Genomic DNA, 13832 nt, shown 5'->3' on the forward strand with positions numbered 1-13832 from the left:
ACAAAATGTACTTTTCCTTTGGAAATGTTTACAGAGGGGAAAAATAAATAGGTGGCCAGCACTGTGATTTACAACACTGAATAGCAAATAATTACAGCAGAGATTTGGAAAACCACCAACGTTTAAGAGTATTTCAGTTGTTGGCTAAACAACCGCAAGCATCTTTGCCAAAACCAGAATAAAGTGTCTAATCAGAAGTGACTCTTGCAAACAGAAAATAACTTATTCACTAATCTATTTTAAGAAGACAGTTTAACCAATTATAGAAAACACTGTGACTACATCTATTAACTTGCACAATTCAGTGTTCAGTTCCAATCTCATTCAGAGTTTACAAGATCAATCCCATGCTTTAGCATGTAGAAAGCCTCTTCTTCCCCCAGTGGTTCACCGAAACTGGGTTCTAGAAATGAAAGAGTGCACTAGGCAAGAAATGCTGTGACATTAAACTACACATATTTTCAATATTTCTCCTAGGGAAATACATGGGATACAAGGTTGTTACTTAACAATTGAGACATGTCCAACTATATTTAAACATTAAGAGACTCAATGCTATGTTTTAGATTCCTTTTTGCATTTTGTTAAATTCTAGTTCTTCCCATGAAAAACTCACCATGAGTGAGTCATTGAGAACAGCACAAACATATAGAAAAGCTCATTTATAAGTGGCTTAATATGAAATTTCATGAAAATACAGTAAAGGTATCATTGTATGGAAAAAAAAAAAAGAGTATGTCTGTAGTGTGTGTGTGTATAGATAGATAGATAGATAGATATCTACACACACACACATATATATGAAATACAACAGCTGTTCCAATAGCCTTAGAGTAAAGAATGCTTTAGGAATATCCTCTGAGGGAAAATTACTAGTCTATCAGCAATGCAGAAACTATGTCAGAGAATATATAGAAATGTACAAAATTCAAGAGAACATGTGAAAAACAAGGAACCTTTCAAACGTGACTACTTAAGGATGTATAAAAATAGTCAAGGTAAAAAAGGTAACTCTATTACATGTAAGATTAAATTACAGTGATATGAGACATGTCATTCTGATAAAATTTCAATATGCACATAAATATAAGTCATACTTAAAAGATATGAGTATCTAGAGCTTGAATGCATGTTTTAGATATACATTAAAAGGTAACTTGAACTCAAGATCTTTCCAGAAGATATAAAAGCTGCAGATGCTCTAAGTCTTCAAAACAGAAATCAACAGCTTCCTGAGATACGTCTAATTCAGTGCATGCACATTAAAACTCTGGTCCCAAAGCTAAAAAAAATTGCTTTAGAGCATGTACACACTGGCAGTTTTACACTATTTCAATAGAGCACAAAGGTAGCACTAAAAGTAAAGGATTTTGCTTCAGTTTATAATTTATCTTGAAAAATGTTAAATTCTTTTGCCAAAAAAAAAGTCAAATTAATTTATCATCAAATGCATAGCAAAACTCTTTTTCCACTTAAAGAAGAAAAGAAAACAAACACCAAACAATATAATTTATACTAACCTTCAGGATCAAGGAGTTTCTCTATTCCCAGGTGCTGCCTGGCTATGTTGAATGCATGGTCTAATCGTTGCACAGGTGATGGCTGAGAAGCAACAGCATTCCAATCAAATAGGTCCGGTCTACAGCAAAAATAAAAAGGAAAAATAAGTTTCTTATTTTTTAATCTTAGATTTATTCATGTATTTCCTAAAGCTATGCATCAGTATCAGCTTTTTTATTTTCATCATGTAAGTTCGTATTAATTGGCACTGGGACTAATGAAGCTCGGTTTCTAATGGGTTTGCATTCTGTTCTCATCCATGTCCACCACAATCACATTGTTCATATTTCTTATTCTCCACCAAGTCCCAACAACCTATAACCTCACATCCCCAGACCACCTGCTCTCCCCCACAGCACTGGGCTCCTGTCACTGCCCACAATGCCCACAGCATATTAGCTCTTTCATTCCAGTCTCAAATAGCACTTGGTTGGGAAAGATCAGGTGCTGTGGCCATGCAATGGGGACTGGCATGTGGCAGGACAAACAGGACAGAACTGCTGATGCCATTTGGGAGCCTTCCTCCTCTCCCCAGTCACCAGTTTTTAATTTCAATTAATATTTCTAAGAGTGCAATTGTTTCTGAGATTACCAGCTCACTGTTATATCAGATTGAAATTCATCAATAGGTTAAAAAATTCATAGAATCATAGAAACATTTGAGTTGGGAAACACCTGTAAGAACACAGAGGTCAACTCTTATGCTAATACTGCCAAATCACAATTTACATACTCTTACAGGAAAAGACAGAAAGACCAAAACTGAATTATAGCTCAGATGCCCAACCTGGGACCTTGTATTAGCAGTTGCACCATTTGTGGTATAAATGATGTTAATACACCATGATCTTTGGCCTTTCATCTGAGAGTTATCCATTAGGAAATCAGAATTTGTTATCAGGCACTCTGGAGAAATAAAGTTTAATCAGATATTCTGTAATTACTGTGCATGTAATATGAAGAAAAACAGCTATGCTATTTGTGACTTCAATACAGTGCTCTAAATCAGAAGACATTTAAATGTGTGATTTCAACTACAGATAAATCAAGCACATTATTTACACAATTTAAATTTTGCAATTAGTTATGACAGATTTACTTACATTTTTTATTAATTTTAGAAGTTTATTTTAAATAGTCTCCTGAGTTATAATAAACAGAAAAAATGTTCACTACATCATATTGTAATAATGTCAAGAGAGTAAAGGAAAAATGCCATTTATCTAGCAGTTATTCCCCAGTTACGTACCTTTGCTGTTCAATTATTTTTCTGAGAGGGGAGACATTTACATAATAACAACTAAGTTACTCAAAGTTATTTTGCTTCTCTATGCAGAGATGCTTAAATATTAAAAGTGGAGTTTTCTCCTTCCCATATGCAAAATAACTCCAAAATACTAATTAATATTAATTTAATATTAAATCTTCCTGGGGACAGGGTAGAGAAGGGAGAGGAAACAGGTAGTAATCTCTGGGTTTACTCATGGATGGATGAAGTCTGTGATCCCATAGACTGGTTTGTGTTCTAAAACACAAGCATGCAAAATACAGACTATGTGTGCATAATTAGTAAAAAAAAAAAAAATATCTTGGGCCATCCTTCTTTAACTGAGGATGGAGTTACCATTGTTCATAGCAGCCTACATGATGCTGTGTTTTGGATTTATAGTAAAAAGAGTGTTCAGAGCAAACCAGGCTTTACTGAAGTGTGCTTACAACAAATCAAGACCCTCTCTTTTTCCCCTTCACTCTACCTTCCCCAAGCAAGTGAGGGATGGACATGCAAGAAACCAGAAGGGGGCATAGCCAGGACAGGTGACCCAAACCAGTAAAAGGGATACCCCATGCCATATAACTTGCTCAGCCATAAATACCTCAGTAAAGGGAGAGAATGGGGTGTGGGGTGTTTGTCTGTGTCATGGTTTAGCATAGTTTAGGTTTCAATCAGCCATGGAAGTGATTCTCTTGCAAAGAGGTGCTTACAGCTTCCTCTGTGACCTGACAGAACCAATCAACTGACTAGTCTGAATATTGGCAACTTTTTTAAGCCACTTAAGAAGATTGACACGCCTCTGTGATCCACATTTAAGAATGGACAAACCCTGGGAAAGCTCTCTTGCTTCCAGCTTTTGGACAGGTAACTGGGGGGCCCACTTGGCCCAGTGGGGCCAGGGCAGCTGGGAGACAGCCATCCTGGAGCTGTGAAGGCAAGTGAAGAAAACACCATAAAGACACCAAAGTCAGTGAAGAAGGAAGAGCTGAAAACCCAAGAGACGAGAAAGAGGAGATGCTTCAAGCTTAGAAGTTGAAATTCTGTTGGAAAGCTATGGTGGTGATGGACTGTGATACATCAGAGTACCCATTGTAATTTCATGAAGCATGGGGGTGGAGCATTCAAACTGCAATTGTGAGCAGAAGTACCTGTGCTGAAACAAGCAAATGTTGAAGTGGCTGTAATTTGATGAGAATTTTGAACAAAGAGAAATGAAAGTGATTAGGACCCTTGCTCTCAGGGGAAGAGAAGACCTATTCCTAGAGATGCAGATGCTCCCAGAGATGAGTGAAGAGAACCTTTGCTTCTGAACAGCTCATCCTCAAAATGGTACCCCAGTAGCTCAAGATTGGACCCTCAAAAGCAGTTGTGGGGAAAGCTGTAAGTCAAGGGAAGGGACTTTCACATGCGAGCAGAGAACCAACCCGGGCAGCTGTCTCACTGTGACACTGAAGCCATGAGAGAACTGTTTCTTGTGGAGATGTCTCCATAGCATGAGCAAGAGAGACTCCTCTCCCTAAGTGAACTGAAAAAGATTTTTATAGAGGTGGTAACCTGACCGAAAATCTCAAGGGTTGTCTTTTTATGTTGTCAGTGGGAGAAGGGAGAAAGGTGGGGGGGAGGAAAGCGTTCTGAAGGTTTAGTCTGACTTTTTTTCCCTTTCTTTTAGGTCTGTTAATAAACTTCTTTATATTCTTTTAAGTTTTGTGCCTGCTTTGATTTTCTCCCAATTCTTATCTCACAGAAGGAAAATAAGTAAGTAATGGATATTTTTGAACCAAACCAGTACAGTCCACTTTAAGAGTGGCTGGGCATCAGTTACTGCCTTTGCAACACTTGTTTTTCTATTCTTTTTTCCTCCACTCATTAAAACAGTCTATTTTGACTCAAGAGCTTTCTTGCTTTTACTTCTCCTATTCTCTTGCCTGTCCTGGGGAAACAGGGCAAGAAGCAAGCAAGTGGCTGTGTGGGTGTGCCGCTACTGACTGGGTTCAAGCCACCACACCTGCACACCTTATTCTGCGACCACACAGATATTCTTCAAATCCTTATTCTCTCCAAATAAAACACTTGGATGCATAAGCTCATACAGCAAATTTAGCTAAGAGAACAGTGTAGTAACCACAAAGCTGTCTAGTATGAATTTCTTAAAAAGCTTGGCAAGGATGTGTTACATAAATACTAAATAGACTAGAATGTAAAAAGATTATTTGGTAAGAAAAGCTTTCAAGACAAGGACAGGAAAGAATTAGATCCAAGGGACTACCGCCCCCTCAACTTTTTTCCTTTTTTTTTTTTTAAATTTGGCTTAAAGCCTAAGTATACCAGCAGTGCTCAGAGCAGCACATTATCTTCAAATAATCATGACTTGTTTGGTGATACAAGATTTTATATACAGGAGCATACTTCTAATCAGTCAGGACTGCACTGGGCAAGAATGTGAACATTTAAAATTGTTCATTGAGGAATATCACCATACTCCTCTTGAGAAAACCTCTGTCATCATTAATAATATCTTAGATGGTCAATTTCACCCAACTTTTCAGTTGTATAACCCAGGAGGGTATTTTCAAGTTAGCCTACCAAGATAGTCTAAAATTATTATCAAGACATCATCTGTAGAAGTAGGATTCTCAGTATGAGACACAAAGTTTTTGTTGCATTTTTTTTGTTGTTGTTTGGGTGTTTGTTTTTTTTTTTTTTTTTAAACAAACACTCCGGGCTTCACAAGAGTTTCAATGACAGAGTTTCAGACAACATCATGTCTTAACACTTGGGTTGAATTTGCATGCTATGTGTGCCTGTGTAGAGCACACACAGCATCTCTTTTTCCACTCACTACAGATGGCAAAAAATTTGAGCCCTCTGAGACACAGACAGAAGAGAGCTAGTAAGCTTTAGTAGGTCACTGACAGGTTCCTTATCAATTTTCTTAGTATTGTACATAAAGCAGACAGCACAGATTCCAAGCCAACTTACAAGTATATGGCCACCTACTGCAACTCAGCTCTGACAAGCACCAACTTAATTAAAAGAAAAATAAATTCAAAAAGCTCTCCCCACTCCAATAGCAATTTAACTTTCCAGATTTTCCCTTTGTTGAAAGATTATGTCACTATATACATTTCAGTAGCTCTATCACAAGAATAATAGTGTCATAATGTCAGCTTGAAGCATCAGCTTCTCAGTGCTATGTGTCAGGGTGTTTCACTGCATGTATTGATGTGGCAATACTGCTAAGTGTGATTGTGGGAGATATTACAGCCTAGAAGATTAATAATTGTGGTTAGTGGAAAACAGCTTTCAAAAATCCCCGAAACAACACTTTTTCAAATTACAACTATTACTAGCTTTCTAAGGAGTTTTAAATACAGGAGTGAGAAGGTATGAAATAGTAGAGGAAAGAAATGAAATGGAATACTGATTCTTTGCCTTCATTTGTCCTCTCCATAGTGCTCGAATAATACCAAGGGAGATTAAATTTATTCTCCTATCTGCAACATGGGTCTTGTCTGAAAGGGAGCAAACCCAAGGAAAAATAACCAGCATTCCTTACTCCTCTTTCTGAACAATACAACCCTTATGCACGTTCAAAGGAGTTAGAATTAAGTAGAACATGCTGAACTTTATCTAGCCATTCACTGATCAGCTCAAACAGCAATGGTCTTGTATTAGCTTATGACAGTTTCATGGAGAGCCAAAACTGAAAGGATTGAAGGCTTCAATGGAGAAGCTTGAATTGTAAAAATCAAAATTTATACTGAACACAAGGTAATTTCTCTACCAACAGCTTTTTCCTATAAGTAGCAGAAATACAAATAATAAAACCAAAAAAAAATAAAGAAAAGGGGAAAACAAACCTGAATTTTTTCCAAACATATTTCCACAAAAAATAATGTACAAAAGGGACTCCCTACATCCCCTCTGATCCCCAGTTACTTAATTTACAACAGAACTAGTTGACTCAGGGTGAGAAAATTTAATCTGGAGTATACTATGGACAAACCAATCCTGACAGATCTCTATGTAGAAATTAAAGTCATAGATAAGACAAACCACAGTTTTCCATTATTGTAGACAGAAAGCCGTCACACTTAAATCATAAAATTTACCATCACCATTTCAAGAGAAAAGTTGTGGGTTTCTTGCCTCAGCCTTTTATACAAGAAGATCTTGTATAGGTCTTCAGAACTCTCACAATTAAAAAAAGTCAGGGGAGAGTAACTGACACATATCCTAGTGATTTGCTAGAATAAGATAATTTTCATACCTCTTCATCCCATTGTTTTTACTTTTCCTGTAAACTATTGTAGAAAAACTTTTTTTTGCTTCTATCCAGGACCTCTTTTTGATGTCATATTCCTTCCCTCCTAACTCTACCACCCTGAAGCAGAAACAGCTGCAGCAAAGTGCTCATTTGTAAGGCAGTCACCTGGCCTAAGTTCAAGAATTTTAAAGAAGCAAGGAGGAAACTAATGAATGCCACCTGTTCCCACTTCAAAATCCTGATTACAGCCAGGGGAGAAAAGAAAGAGAGCCCCAACAAAGTCAGAGGAAAGCAGTAAAAGCTCTCTCAATATCCACCTGGATGAAAAAGATTACAAGAAGTAAATGGGGAAAAGGTCTTTGTGATCTGGAGCCTGAAGATGGGAGAGTTACAACTATGGAAGGACTAACCTCTCTTCCTCAGCAAAATATTTTAGTTTCTGTATATTCCTGGGGTGATGATACTCCAAAGCTGCTGCCTTGTTTTTTTCAGTTCAATGCAGAACATGCCATTCAAGAGATGGTGTACCAAGCCTATATCCTGAAAATTCCCACTCTAGGCTCACTGATGTGCCCTTGGAGATTTGCCAGGTGACCTGTGCTCCACTGCTCCTCACTCTCAGTATTGAAAGCAATTGCTAAAGAGTCTAAATGTCCACGGAGGCATGGTGATTACAGAGATGGGAATATCTACTTAAAGTAACCCCTGTATAAAATGATGGAGAAATGGCATTAGAAAAATTGATCCAACCAAAACAATCAGCTGAAAGCAAGGGATTGGTGGGTTAAAAGACTATGAGAAATAAAGCTTCCCACTGCTCTCACAGTACACTGTGTGGTTAGGGCTTCATGACAGTCTCTTTATCTCAATCCCTTTAAGGAGGTGCTTAGGAAATTCATCCAAATGCAAATTTCACATTACTGTCTGAACCTTTAAAAAAAAAAAAAAAACAAAAAACTACAAACCAAAACAAAAAGCCACCTGTTCATCACTGAAAACACTATATAACAGAAACGAGAATGTCACCATCCATAAAGGAAAGAGATAGGTTTGAAAAAGAGATAGCTTCAATGCTACCATGGAATCTACCCTCAGTTTCAGAGAGTCAAAATACCATGGGAAAAAGTTTGGGTAGCATCATTCTTTCAGTTTCGGAGATATCTTTGGAGTTTGGGGTTTTCTATTGGGTTTTGGAGGTTTTTTGGTTTGTTCTTGGTAGGGTTTTTGTAGCAGTCTAGGAATAGTGCTAAAATTGGCAAAAAGTACACACACCTGGCACCAGGTTGACTCTATGAGCTAATTATCACCTGATTTTCAAACTATAGTCATCCTTTCTTATGACTAACTCTGCTTCCATTCCTGACAATGCAGAGGAATAAAGACAGAGGATGAAAGGAAAAAAGAGTAGAACATCTTGATGAAACTTTATGGAGAACAAGAAAGGAAATAAATCAGAAAGAATGGAACAGGAGAACTGCAGAAACAGGGAATTGTGGGAAAAAAAACACAGAAAAAAGTGAACAGGGAAAACAGAGGAGCTAAATTTAGAAGTGTTGGTCATCAGAGTGCTTATCATTCTACGCAAGTAAATCACAAAATATTTATAAAAAGTATAGGATGTGTGAGACAACAGGTTTCTCTGAGAATTCATGTAAATCACTCTTGGACAACTTTTCTTCAGTGTATATTCAAGCTGTCTTCTTCAGGCACTAAATTGAAGACACTCTGACACCCAACAGGTCTGTAATGTACCTGCATGTTAGAGTGACCAAATTAGGCTCCTTAGAGAAGGTTTTTTATTATTATAGGATAGATTTAGGAGCTTCTGAATGCTGAATGTCTTAGCATACCTATTTAATTGATTCCATCTGGAATCTTGAAGGACAATTCAGTGTTCCTTCAAACTGAACATGAAGTGCAAAGTCAAAAAAAATCCTACATCATTGGTTCATCTTAAAAATGACTGCATCAGGGCTTTGGAGGAAATGACAAAATGAAACTTTTGCAGAGGAACTTAGTGATTGAAGTCCAGAAGGTGACTGGAGTGTCTTGGAGACTTGCCTCCGGGAATCTGACTGAGCACTTGCCGTTTCCCAGATAAGTGCAGTAAGTACTGGGCAAGAGACAAGACTTCTGTGGAGCAATTCTTCGCTTCTATTGAAAATAGGCTCACTGTGCAGAAAGCTATGCAAGATTTATGGCAGCAGACAGAAGAAGAGTAAAAGCAGGCTTAAGTTTTTCAGCCCTGAATTACAAAACCTGAATAAAGCGCATAAATTCCAGTAAGCAGGAAATGAATGTTCATCTGGTGAACTTTGCACTGAACTGAACACAGCAGTGCATAAAGTCTGACACACAACACAGAGATTTGTCTAGACAATCCCAGTGTGGTTTACTGGCAACTGCACACCCCAGCCAGGAACTGATCCTGAATAAGTTCCTCTTTTCAGACTTCTGAAGCTATTCCCACAGAGAAGGACAAAGAGGAACTTCTGATTACTGATTTCAGACATCAGATATTCCATGGTCCTGCAGAGCACGCCATCTGAATATCTGAGTATCAGATACTCTAATGAGGAAACAGGCAGTCTGATACTGTCTCTAGGTGGAAAGATGTTGTGGAAAGATGACTGGGGGTAAAATCAGAGGAAACTGAGAAGTTATATTCACATTCTAACAGAGCTTACAATGGTATGGAAATTTTAGGGAAAAATACAGTTGCCTCTCCCTGGATGGAACATGGTTGGCAGGCTTGAAACCTGTTCTACGATGATCCCCACACAGCGGGGTTGTTTGTCAGTGTTTCCCATTGTCTTGGGATTTGAGATCCCCCCTCACGATCTCGCCTTTGCTCCCAGCTGCCACAAGGAGCAGCATGTGGGAGCAGTCACCATCTTGTCTTTGTCGGGGAAAGCTGCATGGACATCACCTGTAGGGAGCATTCATCATCTTCTTGTCCTGGCTGCCACATGGAACTAAGTCGAGGGGTAACCATCTTTTTGTGAGAAAAAACACCTGCTCTTTCTGTATACTTTTGTTGTTAATATTGCTGTTGTTGCTGTGCATTTCTTATTCCCTTACTACTTCCTTTCAATAAATTGTGATCCCAAACCAAAATCTCTGCTTTTGTTCTTCCCTTGCCAGAGGAAGAAGAGGGAAGGGAGTGGCTTATGTAGAGTTTGATTTCTGAATGGTGTTTAAACCACTACACAGCTAGAAAGTTCAACTCCCTAATAATATGAGCAGTCAGCCATCTTGCAGGATAGTCCCCTTTAAGAGAGAGGTATAGTAGTAGGAGAAGAGAGGTTGGGAGGCTTATCACATTGGAAAAAGCAACACCTCTTTAAAAGCAGCAGTGGCAAGAACTGGGCCTTTTAGGTAGATTGACTAGCACATCTTCCTTAAGCCACGTACACAGAATCCCCAAAGAACTCCGAATCTCTAGAGGTAGAGTTTTATGCAGCATAGACTAGAAGAAGGCAACTTCTGAGAGAGGCTAAGAACTCAAATCAGCTGGTGGAATAACATGAAAGATTTTGAAAACAAAGGCTGTGTCCTTGTGAGGCAAATCCATACTTTCAATTCAGCAGCTGAGAGAGGCTTTCAACAAACACCACATTTGCCCCCTCTAAGTCTAACACAGGAAAATCTCCTTCTCCCCCTAGGACAACCTCACAGGCTTAGTTTTGGATCTGCTTCTTGCTCTTCTCAAAAGCTTGCAAGCCTATACTCCTTGAGACTATCTACTTGGTATACACACTGAAATTCCAAAAAAGGATCTGAGCTCTGTATATTTGGTTGTGCTGTGAAAAGCTCTCCCTCCATGAGAGGATTTAGTATGACGCAAAACGCAGCACCCAGGTCAAAGCAAACAGTCAGTCATTTAAAAGAATGCTGAAGCACCCACAGACGAAGAAGCTAAACCCTGTGCATAAAAGATACACCATCCTCAAGCCCTGTTAAAGCCATCTGTCACAAGTTTACTGAAACAGTGAAAAGCTACTTTTCCTACCTGTGGCTGTGGAGGAGTGCGTTGAAAGCCAATCCATCAGACCAGCTAGTGGTGAAATTGGTAACGTTGACCTGTGGATAATTGCGAGTCGATTGACGGACCCAGCTCAGCAGAATCATCTCACTGTTTGTCTGCTGCAGTCCAGCCATGATGTTTTTCATTACATCTTTGACCTGCAATAAAAGACAGAATTTGATCGATGATTGAACTTATTAAAAGCTATTTCTTTTTTTGACATGAAAAACCTTCAGTTGCCTAGATTACAACCTTAAAAACTCCTAAGTAATTAAAGAACACATTTGTTTTCACAATGTAATGACAGCAATCAATTCTGAATGCTTAAAGACAGCTATTGACATGCACTGAATGCATTCCTCCCTGTGCCCCAGGTGAAGCAGGGACAGAGAAGACACATCTGTTAGCTCACTTGTGGGAAGCGAGTTCATTCAAATTATTTCTCCTTGTGGTTTTCTTTGATCTGGAAATATATCCTTAGTTAATATGATACATTACAGCAAAAGTTGATAAAATAATGAAAAGCACTCTTCTCTCATTGACGGAGTTGAAATAGTACTGAGGCAAAATAAATGTGCTCAGTACACAGTAGATAATGTTTCTGACTTAAAAGTGCAAACTATATTTGCATACATGCAAAATGGATGAAAAGTCAATTTCATTGCATGCATTAAAAGAGTATTGTATATGTTTCAATTTTATTGGTTTAATGAAGTTAATATGCCTTTTTCACTAGCAAGAGTTTACCAATCTACAGTTATTATTTTACAAAAAACCTAAAGGCTTTTATAATATTTATAATTTTGACATAATGCAGTAGATTTTTTTATTTCCAATCAATTTCTTTACTAGTGAAGGATCACATAAAACTTCTATTAAGAATTACTTACCTGTACAGTAACACCTTTTAAATCATTGCTTTCTCCATATATCTTTTAGAATAACAGTTCTTTTAAAATATTCCCTAAGCTATAATTTAACTATAAAGTTGCTTATTGCTTCTTATTCACTTAGGGAATATTGCATTCCATTATCATTTTCCCCTTGAATTGCAGCCAGTATCAGTCAGTCAAAGAATAACATTGAGGGCAGGTGCTACTTTATGATAAAGGGTGGACCACTTTAAAACTGTAAAAATTGTAAGATAATATGCAGAAGCTGTAATCTGAAAGAACAGTCAACAACAACAACAAAAATTAATTACCATGATATTGTAGAAAAAACAGAAATAACCTTTTACTGTTGGGTATGGTAAGTTGCTCACTAGTTTCACAGTAATTAATTCAATCATTTTGCTTCTGTGAAGATATGAATTTCTGAAATAATATCTTGGGTTTGCATCTCAGATGCCCAAAGAGTATCAGTGCCTTTAATTTTCCTTTTGTGACTTATGTATTGTCCTGGGGTGATTTTATGATAATATTGTATTTCCCTATTGTCTGCTTTATGCCCAGAAATGGGTTCCACAGCTTTAAGTTGGATCCAGGAGAGGGGGGAGAGAAGCCGGGTGAATTCTTCAGCACAGTTTGTGTTCAAGGACTCACACACACTTCCCCACGTTCTCACTGCTGCAGAGGCAAGGGAACACCTTCCTGCTTTTAGCCAGCCTGGTAGCTGAGGCAAGAACTTTTTCCTGGGACTGTGGCTTCTTCTTCTTCTTCTGGAGCTGTTCAGCTTTGTTCCAGTCCAAAACACCAGAACCTCGCCAGGAGCCCCACGCCGCGGCCAGATGGGAGGCTCTGGGGCGCCGCACCCTGGCTCTGGAGGACCTCGGGAGAAGCCAAGCAAGACTCTAAAAGTCCACCTTCTTTCTCCACAACGAGAAGGTTTATTATCTAACATTTTTCCTTTTTTTTTCTCCTTTGTGCCTGTGTGCACCTTGCTTGTTAAATAAACAGAGGTTTTTTTCACTTTCCTCCAAGAAATTCCTTCGGTACTTGTGGGGGAGGGGCTGCCGAAATCGGCCTTCCATTAGAGGACACGTTAATCTCAGGATGTTTCCTCCTAATTTGTCTCAAACCCAAACAGGTATAAACTTTACTTTACATGTTATGAGCTTTTAAGATGGGAGGAGAAATTTATCCTCACTAGATTTCATGGGATATGTTCCTGACTTTAGTCTTAGACTGTAATTTGTACAAATGAAAATCAATATAAATTCTGTCAGATAAGAACAGAAACTTTTTATAGTTGTCTCCATTTCTGTCAGGAGACAGAAAATAAAGTGTAAGAAAATTAGGAAATACAGTCTTTATTTTTTTCTTTATATGTCTGAGTGGGTGTTTCTTGTCAATATTCTTATTGTCTTCATTATTGAGAGGTGCCAAAGTAGATATACATAATGTAGCAAGAAGCTGAGATTTGGTCTCTGTATTCCCAGGCAAAAGACCCCTTCACTACTATAAAAATATAAAATCCTGGTGTTTTCATTAATCTGGATGCTAAAAAGAAAATTTTTGGAATTAGCATCTATTGCACCAAACAAACAATATGAAAGACTAGAAAATACTGAAGTTATAGTTAAAAAGACGTGTCCAAGCTAAGGTTTCATTGTTCATTTTGGGTTTTATCACATGCTTATATTTACAAATGAAGATTTTACTGAATATTATAAGCAAACTGTAACTTTATAAAAATGCAACACACATTTGCATTAAAGGATAGCTGAATGAATGCAGGAACACCATATTTAGAAATATAAAGGT

The 13832-nt window shown here is 38.0% G+C and overlaps 1 protein-coding gene across 10 annotated transcripts in view; it reads right to left on the reverse strand.

Annotated features, from left to right (window-relative positions):
* The window catches only part of DMD (dystrophin), a 1179964-nt gene that overhangs the window by 785916 nt on the left and 380216 nt on the right, over positions 1–13832 (reverse strand). For all 10 annotated transcript variants that reach the window (XM_032100882.1, XM_032100878.1, XM_032100881.1 and 7 more), the window contains 2 exons: positions 11113–11285; positions 1521–1639 (listed from right to left, as the gene is read on the reverse strand). In XM_032100882.1, the coding sequence (XP_031956773.1) occupies positions 1521–1639; positions 11113–11273 (280 nt within the window). In that variant the 5' untranslated portion in view covers positions 11274–11285. The remainder of the gene's footprint in view (positions 1–1520; positions 1640–11112; positions 11286–13832) is intronic.

Source organism: Corvus moneduloides, chromosome 2 (assembly GCF_009650955.1).
Source record: "Corvus moneduloides isolate bCorMon1 chromosome 2, bCorMon1.pri, whole genome shotgun sequence".
Taxonomy (NCBI): Eukaryota; Metazoa; Chordata; class Aves; order Passeriformes; family Corvidae; genus Corvus; species Corvus moneduloides.